At 23.8% G+C, this 25942-nt stretch overlaps 1 protein-coding gene across 1 annotated transcript; it reads right to left on the bottom strand.

The window, feature by feature from the left end:
• Positions 1-15109: 15109 nt before the first annotated feature.
• Positions 15110-24224, bottom strand: LOC111619791 (cAMP-specific 3',5'-cyclic phosphodiesterase 7B-like). The gene is made up of 4 exons (XM_023361609.1): positions 24219-24224; positions 21217-21345; positions 20948-21146; positions 15110-15150 (listed from the first exon to the last, which is right to left on the bottom strand). The coding sequence occupies exons 1-4, from the start codon at positions 24222-24224 to the stop codon at positions 15110-15112; spliced, it is 375 nt and encodes a 124-aa protein (XP_023217377.1).
• Between the last annotated feature and the right edge of the window lie 1718 nt (positions 24225-25942).

Here is a 25942-nt window from a genome sequence, read left to right as displayed (position 1 = left end):
AATCAATGTGGATACTAAAACAAAACAACTCTGTAGAGTATAATATAAAAATTTATACTGTTCACTGGATAGTTCTATCTATTTTTTATCATCGTACACTCTTGTAAATCAGATCCTTTTAAAATTAAATGCGTTATTTTTAAGTAATTTAATTGGGGCATGCCCGTGAGTCGGCTTCACTGCACGGATTCCTAGTCATGCAGTGAAAACCCTTTTACACTGTTACGAAAATAATTCATTTATTAATTAATTAAACAATTGCGCGTTTATAGACGTAATTAAATGATTTTTATTTAAAAAATTTCCATGGATTATACACAAAATTATTAAATTTTTAGCTAACTAATTTAGATACAGTTTAAAGTTACTTAATTTAGAGTTTTACATTAAAATTAGACTCGTTAAAATTTTAATTAAAGGATCATTTTCTTAATTATTATAATTTTAAAATAGAATAGATGAGATGTGATTATCTAAATTATAAAAAAAAAAGTTTGGTAGAGTAGATATTAAGCGCTTTAATTTTGAGATATTCCTTCATAAGATGTAAAGATAAGTTGGCACGACGATATTATCTTAATTACCTAAATTATGTATAAAATTAGTATTTAGCTACTTATAAGAGTTAAAATATATAATAATTACAGTTTATAATTTTAAAATTAAACAGAAATTTTAAAAGCAGAAGAATTTCGTATCGTTAACGTGATTACAAAAGGGGGAAAAAAACAAAAAAAGTAGATATTAATATATTCAACTTTCCCATTAAACAACTGTCAACAACAAAATTAAAGGCGTTGTCCGATTAATGAAACATCATTCCTACAAAAGAAAATTTAACACGTTTGATGGTGTGGCTGCATAAGTTTGTTAACTGATTCCATTCGAGTATTTCATGAATTTCTTAATGCGTGACTGAGAACGTTAATCTGAAATGCTTTTAACTTTTGTGACAAATGCCGTGAGGAACAATTCGGAAGGTTTCTGATCACGAACACTTTCACCAAAGTCACGCAAATCTATCCGGAATTATAGAAATCGATACAGAGAATATATAAATATACGTATATATAAATATACGTATATATAAATATTATTATTATTATATATTTAATAAATTTTTAATTAATTTTAAATTGTGTAATATTCTCTAAATAAAATTTTTTCTTAAACTCCGATAACGTAACAAAAGAAGGAGAATTTCTATAAGTAATTTACTTCTTTCTTTGTTGATAAAACATGCGTTGAATGTAAGATAAATGAGATTTTGACCTCGGGATACTGAGTAGACGAAACTTAATATTTCACTGCAATTAACTTCTACTCTATCTTAACATAAAAGACTCTTTTCTCAACATGACAAGATTTTTTTAGCAACACCCCTTCCAACTTCTTTATATATATTTCAATATATGACATTAATATTCCTATTTTGTATTATATTATTTGAATAATTTTAGCATTTATAAATAATTTCACATAATTTATTTTATCCAAATTAAAATTTTGAAGAAAAAAAATATAATTAATCTTACACCATTTTCGAATGTTTTCCTTAGTTTAGTGAACATATGATGAGAAAACTTCGTTATAGTCTCTTCGGAAAATTATCGATTTTATAAACGATATAAGATAAATATTAAATAAATTTCGAGAAATATATGCAAAAAATTCTAAAATGTTTGAATTAAAATAAATAAGAAAAATACTCATTTTGTTAAACAGTTTAGAAGAATTTAAAATTTAAATTTTTGTTGGAGGGGAAAAAAATTTAATAAACATATAAATCATCAAAGCGTAGTTGATGGTAAAAACATGACATAATTATAAACATACGAAGAAAAATTGCTAAAGATAATACACAATATGCAAATTTTATGAATCAGTCTGAAGATAATTTTTTAGGAAATGGAATAATTCAAGAAAGGAACTTTTAATCAAGGAATTTTATTTAAAAATAAAAAAAAACAAAATGAAAATTCCTTTCGTAATATTAATCTTTATATGCTCGCTTTATCATAGTTTTATATCACTCTTTTTATACTATTGTATTACTGTATTACATGAAGCTTCAAGTAGAGTGTATATTATAAATTTTTCCATCATTCGTCTTCATAGTTGACAGATCATCTAAAGAATACTTTACTTTAAATAATTTTATTCGTATACGATTTATTTTTACAGTAAACTAATTTTCTTTTCTAGATAATCTCATGAGAGTGTTTGAATTATTCGACAACTTCTTTTAAAAAATAAATAATAATAATAATTGATGGATTTTATAAATTATCTCCTAAATTTACACGAATAATTTAACTATAATTTAGAACATTTTTAAATTATAATATATAAATGATTAAATTAATATATTTTTGTATTTTAAAAACAAATTAAATACATATATTTTTTAAATTGTAAAGTTGTCTTTTCTGCATAACAAACGTTCTTTAGGAAAAAACAACTTTACAGGTTTTATAAGAAAATCTCATTAAATTGGATTTCGTTAAAATGAATTTTATTTTGACGTATCTTTGGTTTCTTGTTGATGATTTTATGTAAGCAATATTCAATTTTTGTGAACTATACATCGGTTATTCTCTTAGTTTTATTTTTTTACATCAATTTTCTTTCGCGTCATTTTTGCTTTTCTTTTCTTTTAACCAACTTCCTTTAGCTACCCTTTTTCCTCAAAATTGATGGTCCAATCCATCTCTGTCAACCCCAAACTGGAGGGTGCAAAACAACTCTTTCTTCAACCTAAGATGCTACACAAAGATGTTCGTACCTCTTATTATGAATTTTCAATACTTAAAATCGTTTGTGATTTATCTTAGGATAATTTTCAAACATTAAAAAAACATTTCTTTTCTAAAAAAAACTTCATCTAAAAAATATAAAGTTTATTTTTTTATTCTTTTTTAAATTGCAGAAGAAAGTTTAGTGATAATCTTTACCTGTAGGCCAAAATCGAAAACGTTAGAAAAACTTCTAAAAAAGTTTTTTTTATTTTTACTTTTATAATAATTTATTTAACTAAAAATAAATAAATAAATATTTATATAAAAATTTTTACATTTTATATTAATGTATTATCTAACATCTTACAAAGTTTACTAAATGTATTAATTAATATTTAATATTTTTCATATAAATTTTAAAAACAAAGACCCGCAAGTGGTATGTTTCTCAAAGACTTACTTCTCTATACTTTAATTAATTATTTCCTAAATAATTAAAGTCGTAAACAAGAAGATAAATTCGGATGAAAGTGCAGAAGAGAATACAGAAAACTTATTAATACTTAAGTTATAATACAAAACAAATGCCAACTTAGTAATTCATGCTTCATACTTTTACATAGTATAAAACATGAACTACTTTTAATATAGTTTTATTATCAAAGTACAGTATACTTTTACATAGGTATATTATGATAATAAAACTATAAATATAATTTCATACATAAAATATATTTTTTATAATGCTACTAAAGTGGTTATCGAATAAAAACGAATATAATATTGTGATCTAGAAAAAATATACAATAAAAAAGTCAGATATAAAAATTTAACATTTCCTCTCTTATAATAGTAGATAACACGTCAAGTTATATANGAAAAAATATATGTATTTTTATTTAAAAAAAAGTCTGACGAACAGCCTTTTGTAAGAAAGATTGAATCCTCCTTCTGCTAATATTGAACGGAGCATCCAACACCCTTATAAATAATGGGGTCAAAAGAGGTGATTCACGTGACCATGATGCTCATGTGACTGATGATTTCGAAAAGAAAAGGAAGAAAATGGCGCGACTTTCTAAAAAAATATATTACAACTATGTAATATTACAATTATAGTATAGAGTAATGTGTGCTATAGAGAGAGAGTATAATACACGTTACTATATACAGTACTATAATGAAAGACATGTTATTTATATCAAAAGATAATCTATAGAGATAATCCTATTCTAAGAGGCCCAAAATGAATTTTATATTTACATTATAAAACATAGGTATTATCTTAAAAATATTTTTAATGATGCTAATTGCATATACATCTTCAGAGTTTGTATAGTACTATACTACATATTATAATAAAGTATAATGTAAAAATTACTTAAAAATTCCAATTTTATCCAAAAACTTTAATTAATGTCTTATATAAATGAAAATTTTACACTTTTTAGAATATTCTATATAATTTTTTATTTATATTTTAGAGATTTTAAATCATTTTACAGTTAAACAATTAAGAAAATTTGTATAATGTTTTAATTGTTAATGTTATAATGTTACTGTAAAATATAAACTAAAATTCTGAACATTTCTCTTTACATTTTATATATAAAATTTGAATTTATCTTCATTTTTCTTTATAAATATTTTAGTCAAATCGAATATAAAAAAAATTTCCTATACGTTCCAGCAGTACTTTGTGTAGCAAAGTCTTCTATTATAAATAACATCTTATGTTACTATTTTCAGTATCTAGAAATGTCTAACGTTGCTGTTTACATCTACAAATTTGAATCAATATTTCTGAAATGAAATATTATACAGAAAACTGAAAGGGTAAGTTTATTCATCCTGTTGATTTTGCATAATAAATGAATGCATCAACCTTCTTCTTTCCACGTTACAATATCATTTAAAACTTTTAATTAAATATTCTACAACGTAATATTGTTAGCCTGTTGCCTGATATATGAAAGCTATTATGAATATTTATTATTTTACGTAAGATTAACAATAAATCCAATGCAATTATTGGATTCTACTACCATCAAAATGGATATTAATGAAAATAAATAAAATATGTATTAATTAATATTTAATATTTTTCATATAAATTTTAAAAACAAAGACCCGCAAGTGGTATGTTTCTCAAAGACTTACTTCTCTATACTTTAATTAATTATTTCCTAAATAATTAAAGTCGTAAACAAGAAGATAAATTCGGATGAAAGTGCAGAAGAGAATACAGAAAACTTATTAATACTTAAGTTATAATACAAAACAAATGCCAACTTAGTAATTCATGCTTCATACTTTTACATAGTATAAAACATGAACTACTTTTAATATAGTTTTATTATCAAAGTACAGTATACTTTTACATAGTATAAAACATGAACTACTTTTAATATAGTTTTATTATCAAAGTACAGTATACTTTTACATAGGTATATTATGATAATAAAACTATAAATATAATTTCATACATAAAATATATTTTTTATAATGCTACTAAAGTGGTTATCGAATAAAAACGAATATAATATTGTGATCTAGAAAAAATATACAATAAAAAAGTCAGATATAAAAATTTAACATTTCCTCTCTTATAATAGTAGATAACACGTCAAGTTATATAACATTCTTATCATACTTCTTATAAATATAAGAACGTGTAACTGATTCTGATCAGTTGAGCAGACGTTTCTCATTGATTCTTTTGTGTTTTTGTACCTCTTTCCATTATCTCAAAGCAAGAATAAACACAATTTCCTTTTTCAAGTATGGATCAATAAATTTTTCGATAGGATATCACAAACGGAGAGGACCTAAAAATAAAAAAAATAATAATAAAAAAAGACTATATGAAGAAATAAAAAAGAAAGTGCGATTTGAGAGAAAGAATTGTCTGGATTATTCGGTGTCACTTTAGATATTTAGCTTCATCTGTTTCAAAAGTTCTCTTTTCTCTTTTTGCTTCTTTTTCTTTTTTAAAAAATCATTGACCCGATCAGACTATACTAAGAACAGATTTTCTTAGAAGCTTTATAATAGAATAATGTCATATTTAATCTTACCTGCTCGTCCAGATTAAGGTTCACCCCTCTGCTTATAAAAGTTGATCGAACCGCTATTTTCTTTAAGATGCGTATCGAACTGGTTCCATTTGAAGGATATTTTTTGTTTCTTGTCTTTTTTCTCCCCCCTCTTCCTCCTCCTCCTCCTATTCTACTTAAATTTCTCCCAATCTGGTGGAGAAGTTATAATGTTATATTCTCTATTTGCTTCAACAAAACTTTAGGATTACAAATTACTTTAAGGGAGAATATATACAATGGATGTGATATTAGATATTTTTTTTATTAAAAAATGTAATAACAGAAATTTTAAAAGCAGAAGAATTTCGTATCGTTAACGTGATTACAAAAGGGGGAAAAAAACAAAAAAAGTAGATATTAATATATTCAACTTTCCCATTAAACAACTGTCAACAACAAAATTAAAGGCGTTGTCCGATTAATGAAACATCATTCCTACAAAAGAAAATTTAACACGTTTGATGGTGTGGCTGCATAAGTTTGTTAACTGATTCCATTCGAGTATTTCATGAATTTCTTAATGCGTGACTGAGAACGTTAATCTGAAATGCTTTTAACTTTTGTGACAAATGCCGTGAGGAACAATTCGGAAGGTTTCTGATCACGAACACTTTCACCAAAGTCACGCAAATCTATCCGGAATTATAGAAATCGATACAGAGAATATATAAATATACGTATATATAAATATACGTATATATAAATATTATTATTATTATATATTTAATAAATTTTTAATTAATTTTAAATTGTGTAATATTCTCTAAATAAAATTTTTTCTTAAACTCCGATAACGTAACAAAAGAAGGAGAATTTCTATAAGTAATTTACTTCTTTCTTTGTTGATAAAACATGCGTTGAATGTAAGATAAATGAGATTTTGACCTCGGGATACTGAGTAGACGAAACTTAATATTTCACTGCAATTAACTTCTACTCTATCTTAACATAAAAGACTCTTTTCTCAACATGACAAGATTTTTTTTAGCAACACCCCTTCCAACTTCTTTATATATATTTCAATATATGACATTAATATTCCTATTTTGTATTATATTATTTGAATAATTTTAGCATTTATAAATAATTTCACATAATTTATTTTATCCAAATTAAAATTTTGAAGAAAAAAAATATAATTAATCTTACACCATTTTCGAATGTTTTCCTTAGTTTAGTGAACATATGATGAGAAAACTTCGTTATAGTCTCTTCGGAAAATTATCGATTTTATAAACGATATAAGATAAATATTAAATAAATTTCGAGAAATATATGCAAAAAATTCTAAAATGTTTGAATTAAAATAAATAAGAAAAATACTCATTTTGTTAAACAGTTTAGAAGAATTTAAAATTTAAATTTTTGTTGGAGGGGAAAAAAATTTAATAAACATATAAATCATCAAAGCGTAGTTGATGGTAAAAACATGACATAATTATAAACATACGAAGAAAAATTGCTAAAGATAATACACAATATGCAAATTTTATGAATCAGTCTGAAGATAATTTTTTAGGAAATGGAATAATTCAAGAAAGGAACTTTTAATCAAGGAATTTTATTTAAAAATAAAAAAAAACAAAATGAAAATTCCTTTCGTAATATTAATCTTTATATGCTCGCTTTATCATAGTTTTATATCACTCTTTTTATACTATTGTATTACTGTATTACATGAAGCTTCAAGTAGAGTGTATATTATAAATTTTTCCATCATTCGTCTTCATAGTTGACAGATCATCTAAAGAATACTTTACTTTAAATAATTTTATTCGTATACGATTTATTTTTACAGTAAACTAATTTTCTTTTCTAGATAATCTCATGAGAGTGTTTGAATTATTCGACAACTTCTTTTAAAAAATAAATAATAATAATAATTGATGGATTTTATAAATTATCTCCTAAATTTACACGAATAATTTAACTATAATTTAGAACATTTTAAAATTATAATATATAAATGATTAAATTAATATATTTTTGTATTTTAAAAACAAATTAAATACATATATTTTTTAAATTGTAAAGTTGTCTTTTCTGCATAACAAACGTTCTTTAGGAAAAAACAACTTTACAGGTTTTATAAGAAAATCTCATTAAATTGGATTTCGTTAAAATGAATTTTATTTTGACGTATCTTTGGTTTCTTGTTGATGATTTTATGTAAGCAATATTCAATTTTTGTGAACTATACATCGGTTATTCTCTTAGTTTTATTTTTTTACATCAATTTTCTTTCGCGTCATTTTTGCTTTTCTTTTCTTTTAACCAACTTCCTTTAGCTACCCTTTTTCCTCAAAATTGATGGTCCAATCCATCTCTGTCAACCCCAAACTGGAGGGTGCAAAACAACTCTTTCTTCAACCTAAGATGCTACACAAAGATGTTCGTACCTCTTATTATGAATTTTCAATACTTAAAATCGTTTGTGATTTATCTTAGGATAATTTTCAAACATTAAAAAAACATTTCTTTTCTAAAAAAAACTTCATCTAAAAAATATAAAGTTTATTTTTTTATTCTTTTTTAAATTGCAGAAGAAAGTTTAGTGATAATCTTTACCTGTAGGCCAAAATCGAAAACGTTAGAAAAACTTCTAAAAAAGTTTTTTTTATTTTTACTTTTATAATAATTTATTTAACTAAAAATAAATAAATAAATATTTATATAAAAATTTTTACATTTTATATTAATGTATTATCTAACATCTTACAAAGTTTACTAAATGTATTAATTAATATTTAATATTTTTCATATAAATTTTAAAAACAAAGACCCGCAAGTGGTATGTTTCTCAAAGACTTACTTCTCTATACTTTAATTAATTATTTCCTAAATAATTAAAGTCGTAAACAAGAAGATAAATTCGGATGAAAGTGCAGAAGAGAATACAGAAAACTTATTAATACTTAAGTTATAATACAAAACAAATGCCAACTTAGTAATTCATGCTTCATACTTTTACATAGTATAAAACATGAACTACTTTTAATATAGTTTTATTATCAAAGTACAGTATACTTTTACATAGGTATATTATGATAATAAAACTATAAATATAATTTCATACATAAAATATATTTTTTATAATGCTACTAAAGTGGTTATCGAATAAAAACGAATATAATATTGTGATCTAGAAAAAATATACAATAAAAAAGTCAGATATAAAAATTTAACATTTCCTCTCTTATAATAGTAGATAACACGTCAAGTTATATAACATTCTTATCATACTTCTTATAAATATAAGAACGTGTAACTGATTCTGATCAGTTGAGCAGACGTTTCTCATTGATTCTTTTGTGTTTTTGTACCTCTTTCCATTATCTCAAAGCAAGAATAAACACAATTTCCTTTTTCAAGTATGGATCAATAAATTTTTCGATAGGATATCACAAACGGAGAGGACCTAAAAATAAAAAAAATAATAATAAAAAAAGACTATATGAAGAAATAAAAAAGAAAGTGCGATTTGAGAGAAAGAATTGTCTGGATTATTCGGTGTCACTTTAGATATTTAGCTTCATCTGTTTCAAAAGTTCTCTTTTCTCTTTTTGCTTCTTTTTCTTTTTTAAAAAATCATTGACCCGATCAGACTATACTAAGAACAGATTTTCTTAGAAGCTTTATAATAGAATAATGTCATATTTAATCTTACCTGCTCGTCCAGATTAAGGTTCACCCCTCTGCTTATAAAAGTTGATCGAACCGCTATTTTCTTTAAGATGCGTATCGAACTGGTTCCATTTGAAGGATATTTTTTGTTTCTTGTCTTTTTTCTCCCCCCTCTTCCTCCTCCTCCTCCTATTCTACTTAAATTTCTCCCAATCTGGTGGAGAAGTTATAATGTTATATTCTCTATTTGCTTCAACAAAACTTTAGGATTACAAATTACTTTAAGGGAGAATATATACAATGGATGTGATATTAGATATTTTTTTTTATTAAAAAATGTAATAAAATTTCTTTCTTTTTTTATTCTTTTATTCTAATTCCTTTACTTTCAAATAAAAGCAAGAGATACTATCGGATTGTATAATGTATTTTCGATAATAGGAAATTGTTTACTTCAGGTTTCACTTAGACTACTAATAAGAAAAATTCTTCTATTTTATTTTTTTAATTTCAATTTTAATTATTAAATTATTTTTCTAGAATTTTATTAAATTTTTTTTTTAATTTTTACATCACGTTTCTAGAGTTTTATTTAAAAGTTTTAATTATTACGTCAGGTTATAAGAATGTTAACATATTTAATTGTTATGTCATATTACTATGTCTAATTATTACGTCATATTTGTAGAATTATATTTTATTACGTCACAAATATTAAAAAACCCTCTTATAAATCAACATTTTCACTTTCAAATGTTATATACAATCATTAATAATTAATTCAATAAAAAATTTTTAAAGATATATTTAATTAACTTAAATTTTGCTTTAACTTAAATTATTAGACACATGATTAAGGCATTTCGTTAATGATGATAATCGAGAAAATTAGCATATTTACACGAATATATAGTAAGCATTTGTGAAGGGTATTCAGTTATGATTGTAGAATGCATAGCACAAATGTATTAATTTCTCTTAATGAATCTATAACAAAATAATTATCCGAAAATGCATAAAACTCTCCACTTAAATATTAAATTATCTCATTAATTCTAAGATAATTTTTTATATACAAACAAAATTATATATTAACCATATAATTTGTTATCTTTTAATAAAATATAAAGTTTAAACTTTATTATTCCCTATCTTAGTGAAAAGTTTATCGAAAAGTACACACAAACAATATCAAACAGTCATAAACATATCCAGATCAAACTTGAAGATAATAATTAACCAAAGATATGCCACTTATTATCATTATCGTGGAATGTTAATTAAGTATTTAACTGATAAATGACGTAAAGTAACAATGTAGTAGAATTTATTTAGCCATCGACTTTATCTTTTCATCGTGAATAAACTTTTCACGAATGAATTTTCCTTGCGGGATATATATTCAAAATTTTGAATAAATTCACAGGAAATTCTCTATAATATCTAAATTTCAACGATTTAAAGTAAATTATTNTTGAATATGATAATTACAAGTATTTCTGTTAGTGGCCTTGTGACATTTTCAGTCATTTATCATTAAGATGCTTTTGTTTATGTCCCATTCGAACCTTTCTAATTTTTGGCGCCGAGTCGCCAAAATTCTCTAAAGTAATTGCATTTAGTTTCCGGAAGTTTATTATCTTAAATATAAAAATTAATTTGAATCGATAAATTATTATTTAAAAAATGCTTTTCCTACATATTTTTAGCTAATTTAACGAATATTATGACTCGAAGAAGGATCTTGAGTTGTAAAAATGTACGATTTTTATGGGTAAAAATCAAATTATCACATCATGTCTAGTGAAAATGCTGGATATAGAGGTCACACGACACCGATAAATTCATAAATTTTTGGAAAACTGTTTATTAAGTCACGTCAAGAAAATTTACAATTTTTCATTGAAAGAAAAGAAAGTTTACATATTTTCCAATAACATGACGACAAGAGATTTATTATACAAAGTTATTATGTCAGTATGTAGACATGTTTTACGCTTAAGTACTAACCCTGAAATTATGTATACTTAAAAGAAAGAAATTATCTTGTTTTTCTTTAAGATTTTACGAGAAATTTTAATTAAAATATATTTAAAATATTATAATTTGATTTATAGATCGGAAAAAAGACAGGAGAAAAAATGTTAAAGATTTCATTCTAATTGAAAAAATAAATTCTTTTCAATTAGTAAAATTAAAAATTAGAAGGGCGAAATGCAAATTAATACAAATAGGTGGATCAAAATCGGTAACAAAATTAAAAATCGATCCAGATAGATAAATTCGAACAAATTGACCGAATCTGTAAGTAATTTACTTGAAGAAAATTGCATCGGACATGCTTCATCACATCTGTCGCAACAATTTTGCAACTATGCACTCATGTTAATGGAGCGTATGCTACTAGAGAAATAAAAACCAACCATTTCCTTTCACACTTTAAAAACATTTTTTTATTATTTTACAAATTTAAACTGTAAAAATTATTTATTTATTTATTTTTTAAATCGTCTAAAGTTCTAATCTTAATTAAGATTGTGTAGACTTAACAATGTCATTAAGTTTTCAAAATCCTACGGTTTAAAGTTAACTCTATGAGACATTGACAAATAACTTCAAAAACATTTTCAGCATCTTTCGAACGCATCACTGCTTTCCTCTAGTGCAATCAATCCATGTCTCAGAAAGGATGGTTCATTTTCCATTTGTCTATGTCCCAGTTGATTTCTCTCTATAATCCCTCAACACTTTTTATATATAATGGTAATTTATTTAAACTCTATCAACAAATATAAAATTCGTATAAAATTATAATAATATTCGTTAATAATCGTATAAATATTGTTATAAATCTAAAACTCTTAAATCACGCCCATTTTTAACGTTAAAAAACGATAACCAATAGAAACTTTTTACCTATATAATCGATTACCAATCAAGTTGAAACTTTAATATGTTAATTACGTCAATAATCGATAACCAATCAAGCTGAATATGTTAATTATCATACCAACTGACGATAATTGGTTATTGATTTTTGTTTAGTGATTGATAAATTAATCTAATTGGTTAGAGGGCAATTCAAATTAGAAAAATTGGGCGTGTCGTATGTAATTTTTTTATTATGTTCTTCATGTTATTATTTATGATAAATATGTTAATTTTTTAATGTTTTATGAATAGACTTTTTTTGTTATGGGCGTCGACGAATTTTAAATGTTTATATCGTTTTATTATTCTGATAGTATACGAAAAATATCGATACATTTATACAATTTTATAGGAAATACTTTACAAAATTGCGAGTGGTTTTCCTTTATAAATTTTTATACGATTTGTACATTTATTCATTTTCGTAAAGAAATTTATTATCGATATTTCATGTGGTATTCGCATCAGATAAAAATGTAACAGATTGAAGAATACTTGGATATCAAGAAGGCGATGTCAACGCAGTCAACAGATTTGTAGTCAAGTTGAAACAAACTTATTGAACTACATTGAAAGAAGTAATTTCTCATGGTTACAGCTGCCAAGACAACAAGAAGAGTGAACAAAAATGCCAATATCATCTTGTTGACAGATAAATAGTAGAAAAAGAAATAGCAAAAGTCGCCAGTAAACACTATGTTGAACTATATTGTAAAAACTTTCGTATAGCTTTACACTATATAATAAAAATAACAAGTTTTTAAAATTTATTAAATTTAATAATTTTAAAAAAATTAAGATACAATAAGAATTTAAACATTTCTCTTAATAAATATTAAACTATTCTTTAAGTAAAATTAATATATTGTTGAATATGATAATTACAAGTATTTCTGTTAGTGGCCTTGTGACATTTTCAGTCATTTATCATTAAGATGCTTTTGTTTATGTCCCATTCGAACCTTTCTAATTTTTGGCGCCGAGTCGCCAAAATTCTCTAAAGTAATTGCATTTAGTTTCCGGAAGATCTATCAAAAAGTGACTTAAATATATACAAAACTTAATATAGCAAAAATAATGTTAAAGATCATAGTTTAAGCAACGTCATCTCGATATTAAAAGTGTTAGAAGTCAAAATAAATTCTCTATATCGATCATTTTACTTCATTTTAACGATTGACGTTCTTGTGTAGATTATAAATGCTATGTTAATTATATTGTACATTTACAGTTGAAATTTTAAATTGAAGAATTTATTTTTAATGCATCAATTCTCTAAATATTTCAGTTAATTTGAGTAATTTTGTCTTGAAATTTTTAAACTTTAATTTGATTTAATTTAAGTTGAAATTTATTATGATTATTTCTTCAATTTCTCAAAGAAAAATGAAGCAATTTAATAGGGATAAATTAATATTTTACAGGTTTTTTTTATAAATTAATTATTTAAGTATAAATAATTATTTTATTTATTAAAATTAATTAATTATTTAAGAATAAATAATTAATTCTTTTTGATATCAAAACACATGCTATTATGGATTTTAATACAGTATTTTACTATAATATACTGTAATAAAATTTTTAATAATAGACTATAGTTAATGTCGTCTTATAGATCTTATGGGTCATATATGAAATAAATTTTGAAGGTTCTTAAAAAATATATTACAACTATGTAATATTACAATTATAGTATAGAGTAATGTGTACTATAGAGAGAGAGTATAATACACGTTACTATATACAGTACTATAATGAAAGACATGTTATTTATATCAAAAGATAATCTATAGAGATAATCCTATTCTAAGAGGCCCAAAATGAATTTTATATTTACATTATAAAACATAGGTATTATCTTAAAAATATTTTTAATGATGCTAATTGCATATACATCTTCAGAGTTTGTATAGTACTATACTACATATTATAATAAAGTATAATGTAAAAATTACTTAAAAATTCCAATTTTATCCAAAAACTTTAATTAATGTCTTATATAAATGAAAATTTTACACTTTTTAGAATATTCTATATAATTTTTTATTTATATTTTAGAGATTTTAAATCATTTTACAGTTAAACAATTAAGAAAATTTGTATAATGTTTTTAAACAAAAATTTTATTTTTACTGTAAAATATAAACTAAAATTCTGAACATTTCTCTTTACATTTTATATATAAAATTTGAATTTATCTTCATTTTTCTTTATAAATATTTTAGTCAAATCGAATATAAAAAAAATTTCCTATACGTTCCAGCAGTACTTTGTGTAGCAAAGTCTTCTATTATAAATAACATCTTATGTTACTATTTTCAGTATCTAGAAATGTCTAACGTTGCTGTTTACATCTACAAATTTGAATCAATATTTCTGAAATGAAATATTATACAGAAAACTGAAAGGGTAAGTTTATTCATCCTGTTGATTTTGCATAATAAATGAATGCATCAACCTTCTTCTTTCCACGTTACAATATCATTTAAAACTTTTAATTAAATATTCTACAACGTAATATTGTTAGCCTGTTGCCTGATATATGAAAGCTATTATGAATATTTATTATTTTACGTAAGATTAACAATAAATCCAATGCAATTATTGGATTCTACTACCATCAAAATGGATATTAATGAAAATAAATAAAATATGTATTAATTAATAAAATAATTTAAGTATTTTACATGATTTCTATTCTTTCCTGAGCTTGTTTTACGGATGAGATTCTTGACCTTTTGCACACGTGTTAACAACTGTAATAAAAAAATATATATAAGCTTAAAATAGTGTAAAGAAAGCTCGAAAATACGATTTTTAATGAGGTTTTATACTTAAATATTAAAAGTTCTCTTAAATTTATAGATTAAAAGATTATTTTTAGTATTATGTAGACTTTAAAGTACGTGATTTTATTCGATTCCATGTTTTCCTTTATACAGATTTCATAAGATAAACATCTTGTTGATTCAGTATCAGATGTTTTGCTACGGAACAAAACTAATTTTGTTTCAGATCAATCAATTTTTTGACACTTGATTCTTCCTATGAAATTTCCTCACTTTTTATCTATTTTTACACTCCACTTACTTCTTACACGATAAATTTGTATGGAGCCGAATAAAGATACGTTACAAAAATGCTCTTAGAAGTAATAAAAATCTGGAATTTTTATTAATTAGAATATTAAATATACATGTTTTTTTAATATAAAAATTAATTTTTAACTATATAAGGGCTTAAAATTATGTATTTTTAAGTAGATAACGGCACGTACTACTACTTGTTAAACGTGTATAAATAAACAAGTAAGTAATGCACTCTCCCCCCCTTTTTTTTGTATGTTTGTTTCTTAAATAGCAAGTGCAGTAAACAAATAAGAATTACACTAAAACAAGTGTTAGTATGTTTACTTAAATTCTAAAAAGAAAAAAGTAGAAAATAATGACATTTTATTCATCCAATTTACGACTTGGTCAAACAACATAGAAAAAGAATAAACGAAATGAAGGCTTACAAGAAAAGGGGGAACAATGTTAAATAGAAGAAAGAAATTTGTTTATTTTTCTCAGTAAATTCTATTATACAGTGAAAAAATAAAAAATAAAATAAATCTTTAAAAAAAAAAAATATTTCTCTGTTACTTTTCGGTGTCTAATGCCATCTGCATTATTTATAACCTAAGTGCTTTTTATGTTGTTTTTGTAATTAAACTGATGTGTGCATTGTAACAAGCGATTTTCTAGATTATTTTTTCCCCTGTTTTTAAAATAAAATAATAAATAATATTTTCTATTTTCTATTATTTTACATTCTAAACATTTTATAACATTAAAAAAAATATATATGCATTAATTTATCTTCTATATTTTTCGCGATTTTTTTTTATAATTTATTTGTAAAATTTATTATAAAATTTTATCTATTTAGATAAATATCGTTAAAATAGAATTAAAAGAAAGGGAAAAAATTCGTTAAAATTCATACTTTATTTTAAATGTTTCATAAAAATACGAGAAGATAATTAAATATTTATCGAATTCTAACGAATTTATTAAATAGTTTAAATAAATTTTTCTTAAAATAAATAAAATTTTTATAAGTAAATTGTTTATAGATGAAGTAACGTTTGGTTTAAATTAATTATTATTAAAAGAAAATCCATTTATATATTATTTATTTATTTGTGGATTTTAATTGCATATTTTAAAATTCAGCCAAGAAATTAAACATTAATTTTTTTTTAATTTTTGAAAACATTTTATATATTTTAAGCATTAATTTTATATATTGTATGTATGAAAAAATAATAAATATAAGCATAGAAATTAGTGAGAGAAAATGAGGATTATATTTTTTAAATCTAAAAATTTATACACAGAATATATTTTTAAATAAAGAAACATTGAAGAAAGAAAATAATAACAATAAAATTTATTTAAAAATAAAATAAAATAAAAGTTTTAAATTTTTATTAAAATAACAGAAAATGTATGAAGTAAAATGGAGGAAATTTTACTGAAAATAATATGGGAAAAGGTCACGAAAAGAAAGAAATAAAAACATAAAATATAATAAATAAAATTCATAAATAAAAATAAAAAATTGTAAAAGTTTTCTTTATGGTTTTGATTATAAATTTTTGTAATTTTTACAATTTATTTAAAATTAAACAAAAAAAAGTAATAATAATAATAAATAATAATTAAATTAAATATTTATAAAGTGTAAAAATTAAAATAAATTAATTTTTACATATTTTACATTATAAAATTACATTAAAATGAAATTAAATTACAAATAATAACTTAATTTCAATTTGTAATTTGTAATAATTTTAATTTTAATTTGAAATAAATTAAATTAATTTTGTTATAATTTAATACATTAAAAAAACGAATAAAACGTCTATAATATTATAATTAAAATTGTTTTAAAAATTATTAATTTTTATTTATATAATTTTGATCGATTTTATACACAAATTTTTAAATATAATCGAAATTTTTGAGTGAAGAAATCACGAAAAAATATATGTATTTTTATTTAAAAAAAAGTCTGACGAACAGCCTTTTGTAAGAAAGATTGAATCCTCCTTCTGCTAATATTGAACGGAGCATCCAACACCCTTATAAATAATGGGGTCAAAAGAGGTGATTCACGTGACCATGATGCTCATGTGACTGATGATTTCGAAAAGAAAAGGAAGAAAATGGCGCGACTTAACACGGGTCCGTGAACTTGCATCGAGTAATATTTGGGATTTGAAGCGTATGTATCATATATCTTCTCGGAAGCCATTGAGGAATAAGAGAAACGAACGAAGAGGATCAAACATACATAACAAACAATATGTCATAGTTCTACTTATCTTCTGATAAAAAATGATGAGTTCAAGGGTCTGTAAAACGAGGAAGAATCGTCAAGTTTAAAAAAAAAAAGAAACAAGTCAGAATATGCGTATCTTATCATCCAACGCCTGATAATACTTAGATGAATGAACTGCAAGATTCTTTCCAACTTCTAAAGAAATTCACAGATGCATCTGCTTGAATGATAATAAAATATAGACTTTTTCTATAAACATACAACGATATTACTCATATAAATTGGAGCTATGACTTCTGTTTAAGTAAATATATTTATCATAATGATTCGTTTATTATAATGAAAAAGGATGCTGATAATCTTCGTCTTTTTTTCCACAGATTAAAGATGATTTGAAGCTATTAATTTGAAGCTAATAAATTGCTGTTAATATAAATAAAATTTACTAATTTTTTTAATTATGTTTTTATTGATAAACAGTGTTTGATTTGCATCTTCATTCCTATTTTAAATGATTTGATTAGAAGAAAATTAAAATATATACATATAAAAAATTTGGTCGGAATGGATTGTTTACTGTCATAAATGTAATTTTTGAACTTTATTTTTAGATTTTAAACACGATTATTTTTAATGTAGCCTAAGGGAAGCGGTTTTATTACGACTGTTTCGTTCATTATCCTAATAAAAATAAATAATCAGTGTTTTAGGTTAATTTTTGAAGGAAAAAATTCGTTTAAACACTAAATTTGAGCTTCATATTAATAAAAATTAGCATTTAAGCCGTCTTACATATTAAACAATTAATTTTATTGGACTTAAATACTATAAATTAGCGTTTAAATCCAACAGAATTAACCTATTTGAAAATCTAAATAACATTAATTCTACTGGAATAGAATCGATTTTAAACTTTAAAATCGATTGTATTTCATAAATTTATCCCTTTCAATTATTTTTAAATAAAAATACAGATTAACAAAAGCATTAAATTAGAAAAAAAAATAAAAGAAAATTAATCATAATAGATCCATTTAAACCATTTTATTTCACTACCATTAACATCAATTGGTGCATTTATATAGCTTTAGTAATAGATATAATCACGAAATTCCTATTTAAAGACATAAAAAAGAGTGTATAATTGTTAAAAACACTTCAAAAAATAGCCTTTAATGGAAGCAAATTATTTAAAGTAGCATCATTCTATAACTAAAAGTATAACATTGTTCCAATTGGTGATTTGTATTTAAAAGGGTATAAACAGATAATAAGATTTTTTTTTACTTTTTTTTTTATAAAGTTGAACTGTAATTTTTCTTAAGCCTAAACAGATATTATAAAATAATAGCTTAAATACTGCTTTAAAATTTTATATCCTTATTAAAGTATGTTAGCTTTGTTTGAAAGAAGTGTAATTGAATTGGTTGTTGTTAATAATTGAAATACAATTTATATGTTTACATTGACAATAATTTTGAGTTTAAATTTGAGGAATTGTTATTAGTAAATCTTATTTAATCAAGTATTTAATGTTGCTGACTTTATCGTTGTGTTCAGTTAACAATGTTACTTATTGAAAACTTTATTTTGGTTTGGTTTGGAATAAATTTTCTTATAGTTAAATTGTTTTTATAAAATNACAAAAGCATTAAATTAGAAAAAAAAATAAAAGAAAATTAATCATAATAGATCCATTTAAACCATTTTATTTCACTACCATTAACATCAATTGGTGCATTTATATAGCTTTAGTAATAGATATAATCACGAAATTCCTATTTAAAGACATAAAAAAGAGTGTATAATTGTTAAAAACACTTCAAAAAATAGCCTTTAATGGAAGCAAATTATTTAAAGTAGCATCATTCTATAACTAAAAGTATAACATTGTTCCAATTGGTGATTTGTATTTAAAAGGGTATAAACAGATAATAAGATTTTTTTTTACTTTTTCTTTTACCTCTATTCATGATTTAAATAAAGAATTTTAAAAAAAAGCAATTCTTTTATTTCTATTAATACATTTTAAAGTGATTTTTAGAACAGGAGTATGCAGTTAAAAAGACAATTTTAAGCTACAGAAACTAATTTGAATTGGGAAGCACTTTCCTGAAAATCGTAAAGTTCATTAGAGTTAGTCTGTTGCAATTTTCTCTTGGCACTATTTTTTTTAATCCTTAGCATTTTTATTCTTTTATTTATTGGAGAATAAAAGAATTTAAAAAAAAGAAATCATTTTAAAAACGAGGTAAAAATCTATCCATTTTCCTATCCTAAATATTGATTCTAAAGAAAAATGGAAAAAAAATTAATTGATAAACTCTTATATATAATGGGGTGGTCCAAAAATCAGTTAACCGTGTAAAGCATAGTTTTCTGTCTAGTGTATTGACAACTCCTTTTGATAGTTAACCTACTTTTGGGCCACTGTATGTTTAATTATTATAATATTAAACCTTTAAAATTACACTTTAGAAGCTTAATTACAAATTTAAATGTAAATATTTATATGTTTTTTTTTTTTGTTAAATATTTTTTTATTTATATAGAAAAATGATAGAAAATATGTTTAGAAATTAAAATATGTTAGTTGGATTAATATGTAAGTTTGTGAACACCAATTGTAACAATATGTTATTTAGGTATTACCATATTAATTACGTCATGAACATGTTCATTGTCTCAGGATTGTGTGCATTTATACGTCAATTTGACGTCATTTTTACGCTTTTTCATTACAAACACGTAGAAATGACATCAAACTGACGTAAAAGACTACACTGCGCTGACAGCATGACAATTATTTAAGTGTTCTTCGTCTTCTCATTCTTCCTCGTTTGATGATATGTAAGTAAATTATTTTAAAAATAATTAAAAGAAATTTATTTATTCTCCATTATCAAATGAGGAAGATAGGAAAGATCTTTTCTTCATTAAATCGCTCTTCATCCTCCAATAATATATATATATATATATATATATATATATATATACACACACACACACATGCACACACACACACACATAGACAACAGCTTTTATATTATTAATGTAAGAATAAAGAGAAAAATATAATGTTTTAGTCTCTTTCAGTTTCAAAAATTAACAAATAATTTAAAATTCTCTCACATTTAGAAATTTAATTTGATTCTTTGAAAGATTTTTAACAACAATGATTTCTTTATAATTTATGAATTTTGAAGACTTTTGCTAAATAAAAACTTTTTAAATATAAAACTAATGAATTAGTTATGAGAAAAAAGTTAAAGATATGATTAAAATTAATTACTTTGTATAAGGATGCTAAATGATTTGAAGTTGCTATTAGAAATGGCTGATTGACTCCTGGATGATCAACATCATGAGTAACTGATGCAATCAGTGAAGCCATGGCTTCCAGAGGAGTCAGATGCTCAAGAATCTATGGAAGAAAGTTATAGTAAATTCAAGTGATTGATCAATTTTATAGTATTCCAACATAAACAACATACCTTTTGCTCTTGTAAAAAGCAGTGCATAGCTTGAGTAACATCAGCTGCATGCACAGAGTTATGATAAGGATTGTTGCTATGATAATTTTCTTCTATTAAAGCTACAAATAGAAATGTAACATTTTGAATTTACTATTTGAAAAATTATTCATATATTAAGTTTTTAATGATAATATTCAATGTAATATTATTTTTAAGTTAAAAGAATATTTGATACTTTTATTTGTCAAAACAATTATGATATAGAAATCAAAACCATTTCTCTATGTATGCTTAAATATAATGCAGAAGTAAGTTATGTTACAAGTACAGATATCAGTAGAGTATCCTGTTACACTGAAATATTTCACTCTTTGTTTCCTTTCTTTTAAATTTAAAATTACATAAAATTACAAAATCACTTAGTCAACACCAGAGTGTAGTAAATTAACAATATCTTCAAACCTGTTACCGGTGTGTTCTCCCACGACGACTCACGATGAAAAAATATACAGTTCGTTATTGACGTTTTTGAACCGAACAGGTTTTTCTTCAGGTAACATTGAATTCCTGATGGAATGCAGATCAAAGAAAATAAATTTGAAACTCAAACATGCACTTCTCGATTAAGTCTTCTTGGGGGCATGTGCTCTCCAGTGCTTGATGGTAATCATAGATTTTTGTCCATAAGCACCTGCCACGATACTGATAAATTTACCTCTTCCTTGTGATTGATGCAGTTATTACTGCTAAGGCTAGCTATGTATATGCATGCAGCCTCAAACCACCTCAACCATCAAGCACTGAAGAGCGCATGCCCAAGAAGACTTAATTGAGAAGCGCATGTTCAAGTTTCAAATTTATTTTCTTTGATCTGCATTCCATCAGGAATTCAATGTTACCTGAAGAAGAACCTGCTCGGTTTGAAAACGTTACTAACAAACTGTATACTTTTTCGTCATGAGTTGTCATGGGAGAACACACCGGTAAGGTAACACATTTGAAAATATTGTTAATTTACATAAAATTAATAATGAATTTTATATTTGACACACAGCTAGATGTGTTTTTACAGAAATTACAAACAACTAGGCATGTTTTTATATTAATGGTAATTAAATGAGATATAATCAAAATTATGGAGTAAGAATAAAACAAAAAAAGAAAAAGATTGCAGTTAATAAAAAAATAGCAAACTGTATATAGAAAAAATAAAGACAATATCAAATTTATTTACTATAAGAAAAATAAGAAAGACGATCATTTTTCAAAAGTGTCAATTATTAATAATAAAATTAAAATAAGTTTAAAACTTAACTTAAAAATAAATAAACTATAAATATATAAAATAAAATAATACAAAAAAGTAAAATAAATATAAAACTTAAAAAAAACTGTAAGATTAACTATTTTTTAATCCTCATTTTAATATCAAAATTTTCATAGTTTTATGTTGATATTTAACATTTTGAAGCAATTTGTTTTCCTTTACAGGTGTCACTTAATAGCTAACCAATTCATTATTTATTGACTTTTATGAAAAATATAATAATATTTTATCATAATTCCAAATAAAAACTTTTCAACTCAAGACAACTCTTAGTTATTTCATTTTTTGATATCAAAGTGATTGTTTTTTAGTGCTTAAAATATCAATAATTAGTTTAGAGAAAATTTGAGATAAATATTATGTGTAAATTTTTCCACAGTCAAAAGTAAGTCTTGTTGCTGCTTATATCAGTCTGTGTTTTGATTTACTGTATGTTTAAATTTTATTCATCAGTATCTACTCTAAATATTACAAACTTTGTAAGAAATGGCAAATGACAACATTAAAAACTGATTAAAAAGAGCATTTCAGATTTTTAAAAACTGGATTAAAATATGTTTTATCAGAATATATTTTAACCTGGCGTGAATGAGGTGAGAAATTGTTACACCAGCTATGAGGTGGGTAGGAGATACCCGAAACTTTGATGCCGAATTTTTTATACTATAATTGTGTATAAAGTATTTTTTCACTTGGGATAATAAGAATAGTATCTATTCAACAAGATGAGTAAATAAAATATTATGTTTAAGATTGAAAAGCATTTTTTTTTAATTGAAATAACAAAGTGTCTATATTTTCTTTGAAAAAGTACAAGTTTTGGTNTATATACCTATATATATATATATATATAACTGTATGTTGTAAATTAAAACATAATTTAATGAATCAAAAATTAACTTTAGATTATTTTTAATATAAATGTTAAAAATCCTATTAAGAAACGATTTTAAAATTTAATTTAATAATTTAATTTCAATTTTTTGATGAAACAGACACGATATGTGAAAGATAATTGCGTTTTCTTAGTGAAATTAACGTTTAAAAAAATTTTAATTTAATTGCATTTTCTCACTGAAATGAATTCAATAATGTTAAAATAATTAAATTTTCTTATTGAAATGAATAGAATTATGAGTAAAACTGATTTATTTATTTATTATTATTATTGCTGTTTTTTGTTTTGAATTTAATTGGCTTCAACCTTTAAGAATATTTAACTTAAATTTCTTTTATATAGTATTTAGCTTTAATTTCTGTTTAAATATATAAATTTTTAACTTAAGTTTGTTTATGTTTAAAAAATAATGCATTTTTTAATATAATTAACTTATTTTTCTTAAGTTTCTAGATGATGTTAACACATATCTGAGCCTATTTTCAGGTTTGTTTTTAATAGAAATACCACAGTAAGAAGCGTTATATATAAGTGATAACATCAAATATAAAGGGAGGGAAAAAAAAGGTGAGAGTAAAACAAAAACAATGGGTTTCCTTTCTCCTCAAGAGAAAGTTTACTTGTAAAAGAGAAATCGCTCCGTTTGCTATCTCAAGAAAACAGAAGAGGTGACGACGGAACCTTAAGTGGTGTAGATAGTAGTTTGTCATTATGGTCTTGTGAGAGTGAGACAAGTAAAGGATGCCAAACTTCACAGCTGCATGGACAAACCGATATTCTGTATCTCCCACTTACCTCCATCCTTGGAGTTACTGACGTGAATCATCCACTCACAACTTTGCTTCTGATATAAAAACACTTCTCCATTTTCCACTTTTACTCTCTTCTGGGACGAACTCACTATGGTAACGGAACGTTACGACCTGGTAACAAGGTTCTTTCGTTAATCAGGCAAGAAAACGTTGGAAATTATAAGAGATGCTTGGAAATTCAATTAGCGAAAGTTTTTTTCCCCTTATATTTTTAAATCTTGAGGATATTCTGGGATGAATGAAAATAATTACGCTTACAGGGGATTCTATCTTTGGGTAGTTTGTTCGACAATATGTCAATTTTTTTCTCTTCTACTTGCAAACATTCTTACAACTTATCGCTTCTTCCTTTAAATATTTTTTTAAATTTAAACTATTTTGAATATTTCTGTGTCTATACGACGTTTAACGCGTTTTTTTTTCTGATCAAAGGTTTTTAATCTGATATTTAATTTTGTAATTTAGATCAATAGTTTTTCAAAAATCTTCCACGTTAATCACTTAAAACGATAAATTCTTTTTCTGTTATCGTGTAGTTAATATATTTATTTGAATTTTAATTTTTTTAATAGAAAAAAATTAAAATCGAAATGAAGAAAAGGATATATTTGCGAAAATAAATAAATAAATAAATTTTTAAAATGATTAAAAATAATTAAACTTTTCTCTTCCTCCCTCTCTCTTTCTTCAATATTTTTTCATCCTCCTCATTTCAATTTGACAAGAAGAAGATTTCTTCATCTTCTCATCCTTCCTCACTTGATGAAAGAAAGTAAATTATCTTTAAAATAATTAAATAAATTTATTTACTCTCCATTATCAAACGAGGAAGATGAGAGAAAGATCTTTTCTTCATTAAATCTCACCTCGTCTTCGTCATTTCGATTTGGCAGAAAGACATCTCCATCTTCTCCTTCTTCTTCAATTGATGAAGCAAGTGTAATTTAGCTAATCTTCATTATTAAATTTCACATCTATAAGTTTCGAGTCACCTCCTGTCTTAACTTTACTACACAATTGAATAATTAATTTCGATTCTAGAGAAATTTATAGATAAAACATTAGCCATTTTTAAATTAAAAAGATCTCTCTCTCTCTTTTTTTTGTTTGATAAATTTGAAAATAAGTAATTAAACTGAAAGCTTTTAAAATGTCTAGAAAGAAAATACTGCGTGTGGCATCCGAAATGAAAAATGTCATTTTGGATTTTTCTATATATTTTCTTTTAAAAGAATTACTTACGTTGTCAATGGTTCTGGTTTATGGCAGCTGTTACAAAAGAACATTTACACTTGAGTAATAATTTCTTGTCTACTTCAAAAGATCTTTTATTAACCGTTTATCGAACCATTCTTTTATTGGTATAGCAGTTTTGGATGTTATAACTTCCAGAAAATATTTTACCACATAAAAGCAGTTAATGTTAATGTTTTCTTTATTATCTTTTCTTCTCTCCTATCATCTTTTGCCAATGATAAAATTATAAATAAAAAAAAATTCTTTAAAAATATTACAATTATTTTAAAGAGTACATCAGAGGAAAATTTACTTGAAAAAAATTCAAAAAGTAATTGCGTTTTTAGTATAAAAAATATATTGTTTCCTTTTGAAAGTTTTGAAGAGGAAATAAAATTTTAAAAAATATCTAAATTATGGAGAAATAAATTTTAAATAACTTACTGAATTTCTTTTATTAATATTTTTTTA

The sequence above is a fragment of the Centruroides sculpturatus genome, unplaced genomic scaffold (genome assembly GCF_000671375.1).
Source record: "Centruroides sculpturatus isolate CEXI.00-Female unplaced genomic scaffold, Cexi_2.0 scaffold44, whole genome shotgun sequence".
In the NCBI taxonomy this organism is placed as follows: Eukaryota; Metazoa; Arthropoda; class Arachnida; order Scorpiones; family Buthidae; genus Centruroides; species Centruroides sculpturatus.
Note: the sequence above shows the minus strand (reverse complement) of the source record. Positions and strands in the feature narration are given on the sequence as shown.

Coding starts and splice junctions, on each gene's coding strand:
- LOC111619791 (XM_023361609.1), bottom strand. Junction 21,147..21,216: donor GCTTTTTACAAGAGCAAAAG/GTATGTTGTTTA, acceptor TTTCTTCCATAG/ATTCTTGAGCATCTGACTCC. Junction 15,151..20,947: donor ATTAGTTTTATATTTAAAAA/GTTTTTATTTAG, acceptor TTTTTATTACAG/TTGTTAACACGTGTGCAAAA.